Raw genomic sequence first — 17,400 nt, forward strand, 5'->3', positions numbered from 1 at the left:
TATAGTAGCACTTTTGCTTTAATCCTAATATCATTACATTATAATTATTAATTTTACACAATTTGAGACACATTTGTGATTTTGTTTTAGTTATAAATAAATAAATTATATCAAATAAAGGAAAAAGCATCTCGGTACACATAAATGTGGACTGGGTGTGCGTGTGTGTGCTTGTATACATTCATGCGTCATAAACGTTTCACTATACTGTTACAAACAAAACGTTGCACTCTAATTTGATCTAGACATCATACTCGCATCACTCCCAAGACGTATCGCGTCGATATCATATCACTGGCTGTAGTACTTACCCACGCAAAAGATATTTTCTATTTTGCATATTGTGTTAAAGTTCGGTTCAATGAACTTTAACCCTATTTCAAGACATAAGAAAATAAATTTAAATTACATTTGTTAAATATAATATTAAAATTTTAATATACGCTCTAAATATTAACGTAAACAAAGAACGTATAAGCGTCTAATACTTTATCGTTATCTATTTATAGTTTCGATAATGAGACAGCTCATTCAGTCAAACCGTTTTGTGTGACCGAACGTGTTCGAATCGCGTATAACAGTGTTTCATACAAAATGCAACGTGATGGGTGTGTACATATGTTTTTTTTTTTTATTAATATGTAGAACTGGTTAGAAGTAAAAAAAAAAAACAAAAGCGCGCTAATCTGAGTTGAACCGCCATTACTCTCCTTCAGAGTTCTCGATCAGTTATTATTGGCGCGAATTGTAATTTGTTTTATTTTATTTGAATTTTTAAGATTAACTGAGTAATTATAAAGTATTTGTTTTATTAATACAAGATGTTAAATATTTTTTCGTTAGGTTAGGTTTATTATTTTAAATAAATTCAGTTCATGTGCTTTAGGTCATGGGACGGAAATATGTAACGGGAGTTTGGGGAAGAGCGCGTTGTTTGATTTGTTGGCCGATGAGCGCGGTGCTAGAGTTGGCCGATAGATGGCACTAAACTATTTTCCGAGATGATATAATTATGGATAAAATATTGATTATGATAATTATCGTAGGATGTCCGATGCTACAAATTATATACGAGCATTGGAAGGCTCGCGTGTTCTTTTTCATAAAACTTTTCACTTATGGATGTGTAATATCACAAGGCCTTACTTACATGCATCGTTGTTAAACATTGATTTATCTCTTTTCTCATGATTAATTTCACATTCGGTAGAAGAAGACAAAGATTGCTTAACTGGTGACTCGCCAAACGACGTTTATGAGTAACGCCGTACAAGTTCAGCGTGATTTAAATACATTTCTTTGTTATTAGACTGCTTTTAAGACCTTTGTCTTTGGAGTAGGTACCATATTTTCCTTTTATATTTTTTAAATAAAGAATTCAATTTTCAATTTTACATCCTTATTCATTGTAACGCGATTCGTTTCGAATATTAAATACATTTAAAATTTTAATACTAAGCAAACACCATCGTTTCGGTATATAAACTCGTTTAGATTTTGAGATAATTTGTTTTTTATTTTTACATTAATTTGTCGGGATGAAAATATTTCCAATAGAAATACATTTTAGATAAATTGTTAAAGGAAATAAATAAATCATATATCTTTCATTTAAATCATAGACACAAATAACCAAAATAATAGACAATAATATGGTATTTTTAATGTATGATATGCATAACACTCACTAACACATTTAAACGTATTTATTATTTAACGGATATTGCAACTGTGTGCGTGTCTTTGTTCAAATACGCGACGCATATTGGGTTAGGCGCTTCATACCAAAGAAATTTATTTAGATAAAAATCGTTTAAGCTACAAATTGGAATAAGGGACGAATATTTGTAAGGTACATTGTTTCCCTAATACCAGACGGGGTCGAAGTGTCAACGTATGTAGCACACTAGGGTACGTTCTAATTCCAGGGGACCTGTATCAGTTCATCGACCATTATCATGACTAATTTTATAGGGTAAAGACGTCGCTGGTGACCAGAGCACTTTTGACATGGGACAACATTGGAGTTGGATACTGTATGTAACAAAAAGTCGTGAATATTTGGTTAGAATAAAGGCTGGCAGAGAATGTCTTGATGGCTTTAAGTCTGTCTGCCTTTTGTTTATTATTGTTTTGGGGTAATGAAGTGCGGCAATATACAGTAATTACTTCAACTGGGCTTGGATGGTCAAATTAGAAATTATGAGTAATACAAAAAAAATTTCAAACCTGTGTCGGACTAAATTTGGATCAAAAATAAAACTGCTAATGACGCAGTTAATATCGATCAGATCAGTCAGTATCGATGTACCTTTGACATATCATTATACCCAGCCCGAAATAATAAATATAGAAAATGTAATAACTAAATTCGTATGCTTTTCTTTATTTTCCACCATATAAATATATTAGCTCTTTAGGAAAGATTCTTTCGTTATCCATCATAATGATGCGTTACGTCAGTCGTCCTGCGACAAGACGACGTTATGTAGGATAAAACGAAATCTTCAACGTCTTCTATCCCTCAAAGTCCATGCTTCTACAAACTAAAATTACTTTAACTAAGTATTATATAAATAGTATGGAGTGATTGTACGCATTTAATGAAGCTACTACAGGATCGAATGGAATGTTTACTCCACCGATATATAATTTTGTTTCGAGTTCGAGTCGCTAACGCATATTTAAATGCTTCATATCCCACTTCTGAGCTCAGATCTCCTCTTCCTTTGAGGAGAAGGCTTGGAACATATTTCACCACGCTGCTCCAAAGCGGGTTGGTGGAATACACATGTGGCAGAATTTCGTTGAAATTAGAAACATGCAGGTTTCCTCACGATGTTTTCCTTAAGCGCCGAGCACGAGATGAATTATAAACACAAATAAAGCACATGTAAATTCAGTAAAGTCTGCCTGGTTTTGAACCCGAAATCATCGGTTAAGATGGTTCTAAACTGGGCCATCTCGGCTCTCCCTTCATACGCGATTAAGATAAATTTTACCCATGTCTAAATTAATAATCGTTTCATTGAATTTAATAAGCGTTCCAGTTTGTATGATGTAAATGCGCTCCGTCGATATTGAAAAGACTCCAAGTCAGTGTCTTATCGGACGTTCTACCGAGAGTTCGTAATAGTGATAATAAAAATGATTAAATATTACATATTTGTTTTGTTAATGGGTTTTGCATATCCAACATCTTGTAGTTCTGTTATGTAAGTATTGAAATAAATTATGTATATTTTACTAGATATAATAAACGTAGAGATATTGATTTTATGCAACGGGTCAATTTAAGATATATTTCATACACACTAACCTAACCTAACATACTATGAGCCGTTGTTTTTTTACAATTGTACTTTAAGACATAATACAACACTAAAATATGAACTAAATTTAAATTTGTTTAATATTGGTGCTTTTAATTCTATCCTTAGTAACCCTACGAGTATTTCAGCAATTAAAATCTATGAATTTGTTAGTGATTCTCTCAAACTGATTTAGTCATACTTGTTGAACTAATTTTGACTTAATTTAGCGTGTAACGATGGGGCCGACATATAAAGGCCCCTTAAAAATACTAGAATAAAAAAAATAAAAATAAATGAAAAATAAAATGATAATGGTGTCATTTAGTAGTCCTTTTATATTTGGTGTGGATGTTCATTGACATAAGGAAATTGTATGATATTGAATTCACACCGTTTTGTTTTTCGTACAACGTAAGCTTTTTTGATGATATATAATAGTGACAGCCATCGTGAAATTCCTGTATTCACAACGAACTTTCCAATCGTAGGTACCATATAAAACGTATTTATATTTGTTTCTCCACATACATAATTCTGTTGTATTCATGAAATGAAGTTTATATTCTACCATCGTTATCGAGACGTTTCTCAACATAGTTTATTACTATTATCATAATATTATTATATCATATGTGTTTATTACTATTATCATAATATTATTATATCGTTTGATGACTCTACTTTTTAACCAATCACCAAGACGGGTTAACTTATTTACAATGTAGCAAATTTCGCTCGTGATTTATTTATTTATTTGAAACACCATCGGCATATTCACAAATATAATTCAATCAAAAGTACACGGACCAATGCAGTGTGATACACCACTACAGGTATTTACAGCACTATTGAATTACAATAAAAGTAATACACTCTTAAATTAATAACAATAATAATAGAAACTAAACAAGCATAAACTTAGTCAAAAGATACGGCTTAAGGCTTAATAAAAACGTAACAATTATAAACCTCTAATTTAGAGGGAGCTGTCGTTGGATTTGTTTTTAAAAAGTCAATGTTCAAGCTAGCTTCGTACGAAATTTTATCAAATTCGGTTCCGTAGTTTAACCGTGAAGGTGTAACAAACAGACAGTTACTTTTGCGTTTATAACATTATTATAGATGATTGCGTACATGGGCATAAAACAAAAGACACATAAGCTGCTCAAAACGAGAGAGATGGTAAATTTCCTTAGATTATGTCTCCTTCTTTTTGTTATTTTCTTGTAATTCTGCTATCTATAGGAGAACACTTCAAATTATTAGATAATTGAGTGAATTATTCTTAATACTATATGTAGGCTACTAGGCCAGGTGGGTTGATGGTATCCACAATTTGTATAATTTCCTTAGCTTTTATAAAAGAGTACGTTGTTCTTATATCCGTTGTGCCGCCGTTATATCTTATCATCCACCTCGCTTACCCTTTCATAGCTATCTCTCCTGCTGTCTCCTTCTTTACTACACTTTTATGATCTCGCTCTTACATTGTACCTCTCACTCTAACACGTAATATTCTAACATATGACGCTGACTGTACTATGATATTTACACTTGACTTTTTTTTCAGAGACACTTCTCCAAAAATAATAATTGACAACGACGCAGGCGGTGACGATGCGTTGGCAATATTTTTGGCTCTTCTATACGAAAAACACTTTCATGGGTGACTCATGTATTATATTTTGTTGTTGAGTAATAAATCAAATGACTTTGAAGGGGAAATCGATTGCCATATAAAACAAATTATTAGTTTTAGTTGATATTATGAATGAAGATTCCATTGAACTAAAGATCATGGATTAAATTTGGACAAAGAGCAATATGTTTGTTTTGTTTTTATGATATAGGTAAGGGAACGAGAGGTTGGGCTATTTTAGGGTAAATGGTCACATTTAGATTGGCGCTGTAAGAATTGTTACACATTCCTTACATTGTCAATGCGTCACCAACCTTGGGAACTAAATTGTTACGTCCCTGTGCCTGTAGTTAAATTGCCTCACTCATGCTTCTAGTCAAAAAACAACGATACTAAGTATTAATTTTTGGGAGCAGAAAGCATCATAGACTTCAAAACTTAATATTAAGTGTGAAGTTAGCCGTAAGTATTATTGAGATCATATCCTTTCTATAGCAGCAGTTGGAAATACGAGGGCGATATTCTATATAACATGTATACGGCGAAACCCAAGACTACTCTCTAATCCCTCAATCTGATATCATAATGATCGGATTGGGAATTTTTCTATACACGAACGAGTAAATACAGCCCACACAAAATCCAGTACTGGACATAAACTCTATACAGCTAGATTTTCTTCGAAGGATAACTTCCATAACTTTTTTCAAGTTCACCTTGAAGTTTTATCCTACGACTTTTGGTTTTACAGCCTTATCAACTCGCAACAAACAAATATAGCTTATGACTTTTATAACGCTTGAACATATATTTAATGATGGATCTGAATACTAATGCATACTAAAAATTTAATTATTAATTTTTAGGCCTAAACTAATTGGTTTATCAACCGGAAACGGTAACACAAATGAAAACAACGTCTGTACAAACAATCAGCGAATACTAAAAGTCGCTAAAAGACAGGACGTAAGTATTTACTTGTAATCAAATTTGATTTACTGATAATAATATACCTATATTAAATAAAACTAAACGTCATAACTAACACCAAGTAAATAACGAACATCAGCTTTAATACCTCAATGGCGTCCAATATATGAATAAATCTGAGGCAGATCATCTTCGAAATATTTTTGCCCAAAATGCGAAACTATTTAAAAAATATGGCCGTGTTTTTTCGGAATGAAACGTAATTTCAAGGATTTGCCCTTTGACTAAGAAGTCTTAGTAATATTATAAATTGCGAAAGTTCTATGAATGGGTTTATGTTACTCACTCGTGCGAGAATAGCTGATTGGGTCTAAAATAAATTTGGCACACCGATAAATTGTAGTCTGCCATAGCACATAATTTTTATCCTCCCTTACACATAGATAGCCCCTGCAGTTGGAAACTAGTATAAAATATACCACTGCTGCTAAGCTCTTGCAAATTTTAAATGAAACCGCTCACCATGAAATATCCTGTCAGCGGTACAAAAAAAATACTTGAACTTTAATCAGTCAACGTGTCAGTGCAATTTCGCAGTTCTACATTTTTAATAGGGGAATTAAAACATCAAATAACGGGTTCAAAACTTTCATCTAATGGACCAGTTCTATCAATTTTATTTTACAATATCTTCGAAGTGAATTTAATTCTCAATGAAAGCGCAAATCTCAATATTCGCGAGTGCATTATCTATTGGGAAAAGGCGCATATTCCTACTAAGTATTTGCCTAATTGTATCATAAATTTGAAGGGACTTTCAAAAAAATCCACAAAGGACACTAGACGTGTAGCAGCGCCGTCAAGAAATTGTGAACAATTTAGCTAAATAGTTTCATATTACATACGCCGATGCACTACAATTATTAAAATAAACGAGGAAAGAATGTTATAAACATTCTTTCCTCGTTCCAGCAAAGAGAATCAGGCCGACCTGGTTACTCAGATTGGATAAAAATAGACTGATATAGAGGAAAGAGCGAAAAGTTCTGAGAACCATCGCAGAATGAAAAACGACGTGCTAAAAATTTGTCTGAGCTGACTCCTTCGAAGTCATCTTATGTACCGTTACAATACGACTCATCATCTGAATCTAATTAAAACTTAGATTTACAAGAGGACGTACAGAAGCTTGTCAAGAACACATAACCCAGCAAAACACCCCTGTAGAAATTTTATTAGTCCAAAATTAGTAGCAGCGCTAGATAGGTGTCAATTGAGTATGAGAGATTCTGTGTTCATTCTTGAAGCAACTATTGAAGTACTTGGATATAATATTTGTGAATATCCGATAAGTAAGTCTTCCGTCCGAAGAATCTGCACAGAGAAACGGAAAGAACACGCTGAAGCCATAAAAATTGATATCCAACGTAAGGTACCGGAAGTTGTGTTTGTTCATTGGAATAGCAAGCGTTTGCCTAGTTTAAATGCTCAGAAATCAAAAGAAGAACGTCTTCTTATAGTTATTTATTATGAAAACAGATGATAACTTATTTCTGGACCGAGACTGGAAGTAAACAAGCACAGGCAGCTTGGATAAAGCGCAAATTCTTTGTTATGATACTACTGCTTCAATTAATACAAGTTGTATAAACGGCAATCGTGTGCTTCTTGAACAGAAGCTGAACAGAGAAATGCTATTTTTCGCTTGCCGATATCACCGGTATGAATTGGTCTTAAAAAGAATATTTGAAGCGAAAATCAGTCAAGTAACTACAAGCCCTGATATTCCGCTCTATAAAAAGTTCCGAGAAAACTGGAAAAGTATTAATGCTGATAAAATACAGAACTATAGAGAAAATCTTATACAGCACGATGTAGCCGAAAGAGTGATTAATGCGAGAAAAGGAATAAAAATATTATTTATTAGGTTGCGTACAAGAACAGCGGAGAATTTATCCTGGCTCAAAAATACAAATGTAAAAAGTAATATTTTTCAATATAAATGAATAAATAATATAGTATTTGGGTGTATTGGAGTTTTGATTAAGTAATAAAAATTAAGTTCTTAATTCCTCCTACAGTAAGTCAGTACAAAATTTTCATATCAAAAGTTCGGCATCGAATCGGCACGGGTTATCGTTGTCCAATCGCAAAAATATTTATTATTTGAGTCAATGAGGTCAATTCAAATAAAAATAGAGGGTATGCGTAATTGATTGCGCGAAAAAAAAATTGCCCTTATGTCTTGGGACACCCTAAATTGTATGTATATACATATATATAAATACATTGCATAAAACGTATACTTTAGTTTACAAGCTGTTAAATAAATACGTCCCATTCGTCTTTTATTGAAATTACCTTGACATTATCATCAATTTAAAGTCCATGACATCTTTAAAACAAGTAACCGTTTGTTTTGGTTCGTTTTAATGCAGCGTTTATATTCATCGCACTGTAGAACTACAAATTCGAAAAGCATAAAACGACCGTGATATGATAAAAAGATTATTTCATTACGCGTTGAACTTTTAGCGAATTTAGCGTATTACTCTACAGTATCAGTATTGGACACTGTACAGCTGCGAATATGTGAACGGTCGCTGCGTATGTGACAACTATATCTGTTTCCGCTTTAGCGGTGCATTGGCGAGGGTTATACATGAGCGATAGTTGTTTAAGCTAAGCTTCCATGTGATCTTAATCTATTCACTGAAGTAACCATTAACTACTAGTATTAGCAAATGATATACATTTCTAAAACGTAATTTTGGAAATGAATGTGAATTAAATTTATACTAAACAATTCTAGGTTCCTATATACAGAGGTGCAAAATCTTCACTGGTGACGACGCCTGATGCTGGGGATTATTACGGAAAAGATGGTTTAGGTGATATTGGCGAAGTATTATCAGATCTTATACCTGCTAAGGAGCAAGATGCAACGTCAGCGCTCATTGAATTATCCAAAACTTATGAAGGTATATTTAGATTTTACATACTTAAGACTAAAACTTAAATATACGAAAACATAAAGAACTATTGTAATGTATAAAAAAACAGCAGTACGAAACAAACGAGAGAATATTATCAAATCAAATCAATTTTATTCAAGTAAACTTCACAACGAAACGTTTTTGAATCGTCAATATTAAAATACTACCACTGTTTCGTAAAGCAACCTCCAGCGAGAAGAAACGGCAAGAAACTTGCATAGTTGCTCTTTTCAAATAAACAGATTTACAGTGCTGTTTTTTTACAATATAATTAGTGTCCTGTGATGGAACCCGAGCATAAATCCAGGCGTCTTTTTCTAAAAAGTACTCTTTTAATGAACAATAGGACTTATTTATTAATTTAGTCTTAATAAACTTTTTAAATTTCGTAAATGGTAAATTGGTTACATTTCCCGGTATCTTATTATATATGCGTATACCATTGCCGTTCAAAAACGTTCTCTTTACCGTATGCAAACGAAGTAGGGATTACAAGTTTATTCTTATTTCTTGTATTAATTGTATTTATATCAGCTTTTATGGAATACTTTTGTATATACTTCTTTATAAACATTATATTATCATAAATATATTGTGAAGCAGCCGTTAATATACCTATTTCGCGTAATGATGCCCTAGAGCTAATATTGTAAATAGTTCGGATAGTTCTTTTCTGCATTTTTAATTAATTGGATGTTGAAGAATTATTACCAAGAACAAGATAGGCTATATGGACAAATTTGTCTTTAGCTTAACCTTTGATTGAAATCAACTTCTCTATCAAAATCAGCATATTATGATACTACTAAAATTTTTTTTGCAGGTCACCTAACAGTGATTACAATAGGCGCACTAACCAACGTTGCATTGGCTATTAAATTGGACCCCAACTTCCTTAACCGATTATCACATTTGTACATTGGTGCTGGACACATACATAGTAAGTTTGAGAATTCCATGATTCTATCAAATTGTCAATGGCACAGTGTATTTTAAGCTAATATTATCGGTAATGAACTGCCAATAAAACTAATAAAAGAACTCAGATATCCTATAATTTTGGTTCTAAAATGACTAAATTGCTGTCACGAGTCCAATATATACAGATTTATTGCTTAAACATACAATGACGATCCGTATTCCAAAGCGTACTTTCGTAAGTAATTGTTTTTCCTTGCAATTATATCTGAAACAAGTATAGAATAATTAATTTTTAAATCGAAATTGTATTGATTTAAACTCTGCCCGATACCTAGTATCTGGAGAATGAGATAGGTACCACACCTTATTAGATACGAATATGCTGGATCCTTAAAAATTAAAATGTATATATTTTTCAGGTGAAGACATATCAAATGCAGAGTTCAATGCACACATGGACGTTGAAGCCTATCACATTATCGCTCAAAGCGCAACACCGGATAAAGTGACTATATTCCCGTTCTCCCAAACCAAACGCTTTTTAAATTTTTCCAAGGTTTGTTGGTAGAGTTTAGTTAAAAGTAATATTCTAAAATATAGAAAAAATCATAATTTTGAATTTAATTAGATACTAAATAAATTATAAAGAATAATCAAAAAGGCTCAAGACAATTATTAGGTGGGTTTCGCTCGTGACATCATCACGTGGTATTGTTTTTTTAAGTTATATTCATAAATCTATATTATGACTAATAATAACTGCAACTGTTTGCTGCCCTTGCAACCATGAAGTCTATCTCCACTACTCCCTATGGGTGTTAATCTCACCAGACAAGGAAGGTTCCTAGTTAGGGATCCTGTTGAAAAGTATTTACGTGCAATAAGATTAATAAATGTGTACTTTTAAAATAATCCCTCTAAATTTTCAGACTTGGAGAGAAGAAGTATTAGGAGCAATCAATACAGATATCATGAGAGCACAAAATTTGTATGAAAAAATATCTTTGAAAACAGATGATAGGTGGCAGGCCCTCGACCCTGCAACCGTAGCTTTAGCCGTTAAGCCTGATTTAGTTGACGAATACAAGTTCTCTAAAAACGACATAATATTATGTGGTAATGTTTTAATATTCTTTATTGTTTTTTTGTCAATATCACTGTCTTAAATATGCCTAAATTTACATTCTTATAAAATTCTCTCACTTGTTAACCCGCATTGAAACAGTGTGCTGGAGTTATCCTAAAGCCTATCCTTCAAGAGGCTTTATTTATTTAATAATGATAGACAGGTACATAGTATTTCAAAAAAATTGCAACAGTGCTTAATTTGTGCTTATAATTAATCTCGTGCTCGGCGGTGAAAAAAAAGCACGTGTCTAATTTAAAAGAAATTCTGCCACACGTGTGTTCACCAGCCCGCATTGGAGCAGCGTGGTGGAATATGCTCCAAACCTTTTCCTCAAAAGGGGAGCAGGCTTTAGCCCAGCAGTGCGAAATTTACAGGCTGTTAATGATGTATGTTTTATTTACAGGCGATAAAAGAGGTGTGACTACAAATACGTTCGTGGAAAAAGAAAAGGCTAATGTCAGAATAGTTTATTCAGTGAGAACTGAAGAATATAGAAAATTTTTACTAGATATATTTGCACTAGATTAATTTCATTTCTACCACAACATTACTAAAAAATGATGTTTATGGGCTCAAACCCAAGCAAGCACCAATGAATTTTCATTTTAATAATTATTATTCACCTAGAACTCCGCGGAGAAGAAATTCGTCAGGAAACATGCATGAGTCGAATGAAAATGTATACTTTACTTATCAAGATAAGCCTCGAATATTAAACGCCTTTAAATAAACTTTGTGATGTTACAGTTTTAATATTTATATCTTGTTTTTTTTTTTTTCAACACAGCATAATAATATCTGATAACATTTAAGGACCTTCAGCGACATCTAGAAATAAATTTATTATATAAATATTTATCCACATTACCACGTAACTTTAGCGATGGTGCGCAGTAGTTGTGATCAATTGCAACAGATGGCGTTGACAACTCTTGCTATAAATATTTATTGTGAAGAATAATAACAAATAATATAATAAATATTGGACATCACATACATTACTCTGATCCCAATGTAAGTAGCTAAAGCACTTGTGTTATGGAAATCAGATGTATCGATGGTACCACAAACACCCAGACCCAAGACAAAATAGAAAACTAATGAACTTATTCTACATCGACTCGGCCGGTAATGGAACCCGGGACCTCTGAGTGTATACACTACTCGATCACGGAGGTCGTTCTCTACTGTTAATCTATGGATAAAATATGTATTTTCCCTTTCTCTAAAGCTGGAAAAGACAGGATTCAATCAATAAATAAGTTTATTTGATTAAAATATTTATCGTCAATTTTTATAATGGTATCATCACTTGGGAATGTCGATCGTGAAAAACTGATGTGAATAAATGGTCACCACTGCCCATATAAACTGGTCGCCTACAAGACGCCTTTCAAATACACATTTTAACTAAGTATCAAATTATTGTACAAATTTAAATTTAAATCTATAGTATAACAGTACACTGTATTGTTGTGTTCCGGTTAGAAGGGTGAGTGAGCCAGTGTAATCACAGGCACAAGGGAGATAACATCTTAGTTCCCAAGGTTGGTGGCGCATAGGTGATGTAAGGAATGGTTAATATTTCTTACAGCGCCTTTGTCTATGGGCGGTGGTGACCACTTACCATCAGGCCCATATGCTCGTCCGCCAACCAATGCCATAAAGAAAAAAAAAAACAATTTAGTATTTTAAGAGCCGAGATGGCCCAGTGGTTAAACCCGGGCAGGCACCACTGAATTTTCATGTGCTTAATTTGTGTTTATAATTCATCTCGTGCTCGGCGGTGAAGGAAAACATCGTGAGGAAACCTGCATGTGTCTAATTTCAACGAAATTCTGCCACATGTGTATTCCGCAAACCCGCATTGGAGGAGCGTGGTGGAATATGCTCCATACCTTCTCTTCAAAGGGAGAGGAGGCCTTTAGCCCAGCTGTGGGAAAATTTACAGGCTAATGCTAATGCTAAAAACAATTTAGTTAATTGTAATCAAGAATCTTCATAAATTTTCAGCACATCTACGGCTGGATCTCTTCAAAATGAGACCATGACCGATATTTCACGTGCAGCTTGCTTTACGCTTTTTATAATCTATATTTATTAATGTTATTTTTTTGTTATATGTAATTTAATTTTAATTATTGGCGTAACTTAATTAACATATAAGTTAAAGTTAATGGATCTTTATCAACAGTTATAACTTATGAACTCGAATATATGAATCGGTAAATCCGTTCTCATACAATTTACCTTTCGTTGATTTGATTGATTTTACCTGCAATCCAATTCGATTTTGCTGTACACAATCTCTTAATCCGATTTGATAGAACTAAAACACTCGCTATCCTTTTAAAACTCACACGTGAGAAAAAGACAGCAAACAATTTAGTGATTTTCTGTATTTAGATACGAATATAGCTTTCGAGAAAAAAACAGACAATATCTATGAGTGCTTTCCAATGTGTATAAAATATTATTTTCTTAACCTGGCGCTGACATTTTTGTAATTAATTCCCAGTTAGAGCTGAAGAAATAAATCAGTGTTATACAAGATTTTTAATTAATTAATTACGTGAACAAGACATTCGTAGATAAGGTCGAAATATCGAGCTCCATCGAATAAAAATAAAAAATATGGTAAATATCCCGTTTTAAATACTGTTAGTAATGTTATACAAATCTATTTTAAAACTAAAACTACTCGAAATTAACTCGAAAACTATTCGAAACTTAAGTCATCGATCTAATAAAGAATTGTCACTGGTATATTTATTTCTTATTTAATACTTTACTGAACAGCACGAATTATATGTACGGAATTTATTAAATTAGCATTTTAGCATTAGCAGCCTGTAAATTTCCCACTGCTAGGCTAAAGGCCTCCTCTCCCTTTGAGGAGAAGGTTTGGAGCATATTCCACCACGCTGCTACAATGCTCGTTGGTGGAATACACATGTGGCAGAATTTCGTTGAAATTAGATACATGCAGGTTTCCTCACTATGTTTTCCTGCACTGCCGAGCACGAGATGAATTATAAAGACAAATTAAGCACATGAAAATGCAGTGGTGCCTGCCTGGGTTTGAACCCGAAATCATCAGTTAAGATGCACGCGTTCTAACCACTGGGCCATCTCGGCCATCGGGCTCGGCATAAAAGTATATTTTAAGATTATTTATTTCTGTAAAATGAATTAATTCTTTTTAAATTTTTGTCCATACCTTACTCTATAAGCTAATAAAATTTTTAACGAACAATATGTAACTTTCTATATTATATATTATTTTTCTATATTATATTATAATCCATTTTATAACCAATTAAATAAATGAATATTTAAAAAAAAAAATCTAATCTGTATGTTAAAACTAAAATAATATATTTTTTATCTGTAAAAAATTTATTCATTCTCCATTCGTTTAGCGAACATCCTTAGTGAAGCCTCCATTTTAATCGTTCGTTTATCGAAAAAGGGCGTTTCGAATGTCGGCAAAACTGTTTTCGTTACTTTGAAAGTCAAATTTAAGTGGATTTACTTAGTTAAGTGAAATATTGTTATAATAAAAGTGAAGATATATTAATCAAGAACTGTTTGTCCTTAGTGGCGTGTTTCCTGACCTCATGAAACATAGTAGAGTATTACCAATATTTAAATCAGGTAGTACATCAGACCCCAACAACTATAGGCCCATCTCTGTACTACCAACTCTTAGCAAGATCTTTGAAAAGTTGTTACTAAATCAAATGCTAGTACATTTTAACAATAACAAGTTGCTACACAAGAAACAATTTGGATTTACAAGGGGTCGCTCGACAACTGACGCTGGTGTTGAGCTCGTTAAAAATATTTACAGGGCCTGGGAGGAGTCACAGGATGCCTTAGGGATATTTTGTGATTTATCTAAGGCCTTTGATTGTGTGCAACACGAAACTTTGGTCAGGAAGCTACGTCATTATGGAATTAGGGACACTGCACTCAGTCTTCTGATTTCGTATCTGAGCAATCGCATTCAGAGGGTTGATGTAAATGGAAAGAGATCTCCCGGGTCTCCAGTTACTGTGGGGGTCCCTCAAGGATCAATTCTTGGACCATTTCTCTTCCTTGTTTATATAAATGACCTGCCACATCTCCTAGGTGATAAACTCGAGATAGTATTGTTTGCTGATGATACTTCTTTAATTTTTAAAATAAAAAGACGTCTTTCAATATATGACGATGTGAACAATACTCTCTCTGAAATAGTAAATTGGTTTAGTGTTAATAATTTAATGTTAAATAGTAAAAAGACTAAATGTATTAAATTCACTACTCCCAATGTAAGATGTGTCAAAACGAGTGTACGTTTAAACGGGGAAGCATTAGATGTTTTAGAATCAACAGAGTTCCTTGGTATGACAATAGACTCTAAGCTCCAATGGGGCCCCCATATAAATAAATTGGCGAATAGACTTAGCTCTGCAGCCTATGCGGTAAAAAAAATTAGACTTTTGACTGATGTGGATACGGCACGCCTTGTGTACTTCAGTTATTTCCATAGTATAATGTCGTATGGCATCCTACTCTGGGGTAATGCAGCTGACATTAATACTATTTTTGTACTGCAGAAGAGGGCTATTCGTGCAATTTATAACCTGGTCCCAAAAGATTCGTTAAGAGGTAAATTTAAAGAAATTAAAATAATGACTGTCGCTTCTCAATTTGTTTTTGATAATGTTATGTTTGTACGCAAAAACATAAATGATTTTCCCAGAAATTGTGACGTACATTCTATTAACACTAGGAACAAGAATAAACTTGTTACTCCAAGTACCCGATTACACAGGGTTAGTAACTCTTTTTTGGGGCAATGTATACGTTTTTACAACAGGATCCCAGAAAACGTTCAAAATTATTCAATTATAAAATTCAAAAGAGTCGTTAAAGAGCGTTTGTGTGCTAAAGGATATTACAACACTAATGACTTTTTAGTTGACTGCACACCTTGGGAATGAAATGATCGCCTCCAGGCTGTTTCAAACAACTAATATATACTTATCATTGTACCTACATGGAAAATGGTTAAAAAAAATGAAAAAAAATATATCCCGCTGAGTTTCTTTCGCCGGTTCTTCTCAGGTCCGAGGTGCTAAATTCCGAACCGGTGGTAGATTTTTGACAATCAATAAGCAAGTGCAAACACTTCTATATTGAATAAAGATTTTTGACTTTGACTTTGACTTTGTTTGTAGTAAATCATAAAGCGGACATATCAACAAAACACTCGTGATATTGAAAAGTACGATTTGATTTGGTTCTTTCCTATTGCCATTGCAATAGAGTATACATACACACATAAATACATTTTAGCATTAGCATTTTTTTAGCATTAGCAGCCCGTAAATGCCAGAATACTTATAAATAAGTTATAACACTGTTATTTAAAATCTAGTTTAATGAATTAATGTCGATTAAGTATGTAAAATCATTAGTCAGGCGCCTGCCCAAGTTTCTTCTCCAACCTTTCGGTAGGTCATCTTCCCATCTCCAAATTCCAACTCATTTAAGGACCTATAAATAATTTTAGTAAATTTTCTAATTTCTTATAATAAAATCAAAATCAAACTATATTAAGTGAAGCTACTACCAGTTCGGAATGCAGATTTTATCGAGAAGAACCTTTGCCTTAAATGTCTTGTGGATGATGTAATGAAAGGCAATTGAGTATAGATATATGTATTGTAATATAATTTACAATATTTAACTGTTACGACGATATTACAGTGCGATGTTAGAATGGCGACTGGCGACAGAACATATAATAATGTATTCATTGACAATGTAGCATATCGAATATCGACTTGTTTCTAGGTGCCATTATGGACAGTGATATTTGCTTACATTAACAAAAGATAATACGTAGGCACAAACCGATAAAAAAATCAGTAGTTACTTTTTTTCAACATTTAAAAAGTACAAAGTCATGTTAGTTATACAATCATATAATGTATTTAATACATCCTTCCTGGAAGTCAACAAGTGTTAACTCCACGCGTTTTTTATCATCTATATAATCTTGTATTGAATAATATGCCTTCTTTACTAATTTATTTATTACAAATGATTTGAATTTATGAATCTAAGATAAAAAAAATATTATAAGGCTAATTCCGATCATCTGTGAGAACTACCGCCACTATCTAAATAATAAAATAACTAACGTGATCATCTTCCTATTGCAGCCATAAATTCCGCTGAAGATGCGACCACAGCTTAAAAATAATTAGTTTTAAAAATAAAATATAAATATATTACATTACAGAGAGGGAATATGAACGCAATTATTATAATGGTCTATAAAAGTGTAATAAATTTTTCACAATAAGATTCATCGAATTTTTGTCACAAATCCACAAGGCCTTCCCTTAGCGATACTGATAAAAGGTTTTATGGATGTCGTAAAATCAGATAACCATTTTATTGTTTCATTATAAC

The 17,400-nt window shown here is 32.9% G+C and overlaps 1 protein-coding gene across 2 annotated transcripts; it reads left to right on the forward strand.

Moving 5' to 3' along the window:
- Positions 1-548: 548 nt before the first annotated feature.
- Positions 549-11,688, forward strand: LOC125071205 (inosine-uridine preferring nucleoside hydrolase-like). Of its 2 annotated transcripts, none has more exons than XM_047681330.1 (8): positions 549-608; positions 4,885-4,980; positions 5,820-5,919; positions 8,696-8,864; positions 9,703-9,819; positions 10,220-10,356; positions 10,730-10,916; positions 11,333-11,688. In XM_047681330.1, the coding sequence occupies exons 1-8, from the start codon at positions 595-597 to the stop codon at positions 11,455-11,457; spliced, it is 945 nt and encodes a 314-aa protein (XP_047537286.1). In that variant the 5' UTR covers positions 549-594; the 3' UTR covers positions 11,458-11,688. The 2 variants fall into 2 exon arrangements, with proteins under 2 accessions (XP_047537286.1, XP_047537282.1); XM_047681326.1 differs by lacking the exon at positions 549-608 and adding an exon at positions 3,101-3,215.
- Positions 11,689-17,400: the final 5,712 nt, after the last annotated feature.

The sequence above is a fragment of the Vanessa atalanta genome, chromosome 2, assembly GCF_905147765.1.
Source record: "Vanessa atalanta chromosome 2, ilVanAtal1.2, whole genome shotgun sequence".
Classification (NCBI taxonomy): Eukaryota; Metazoa; Arthropoda; class Insecta; order Lepidoptera; family Nymphalidae; genus Vanessa; species Vanessa atalanta.

Excerpts from the sequence above, each read along its gene's own strand:
- LOC125071205 (XM_047681326.1), top strand. The coding sequence starts at position 3,148 with ATGATTAAATATTACATATTTGTTTTGTTAATGGGTTTTGCATATCCA. Across the intron at positions 4,981-5,819 it reads TACGAAAAACACTTTCATGG|GCCTAAACTAATTGGTTTAT; the intron begins GTGACTCATGTA and ends ATTAATTTTTAG. Across the intron at positions 8,865-9,702 it reads ATTATCCAAAACTTATGAAG|GTCACCTAACAGTGATTACA; the intron begins GTATATTTAGAT and ends TTTTTTTTGCAG.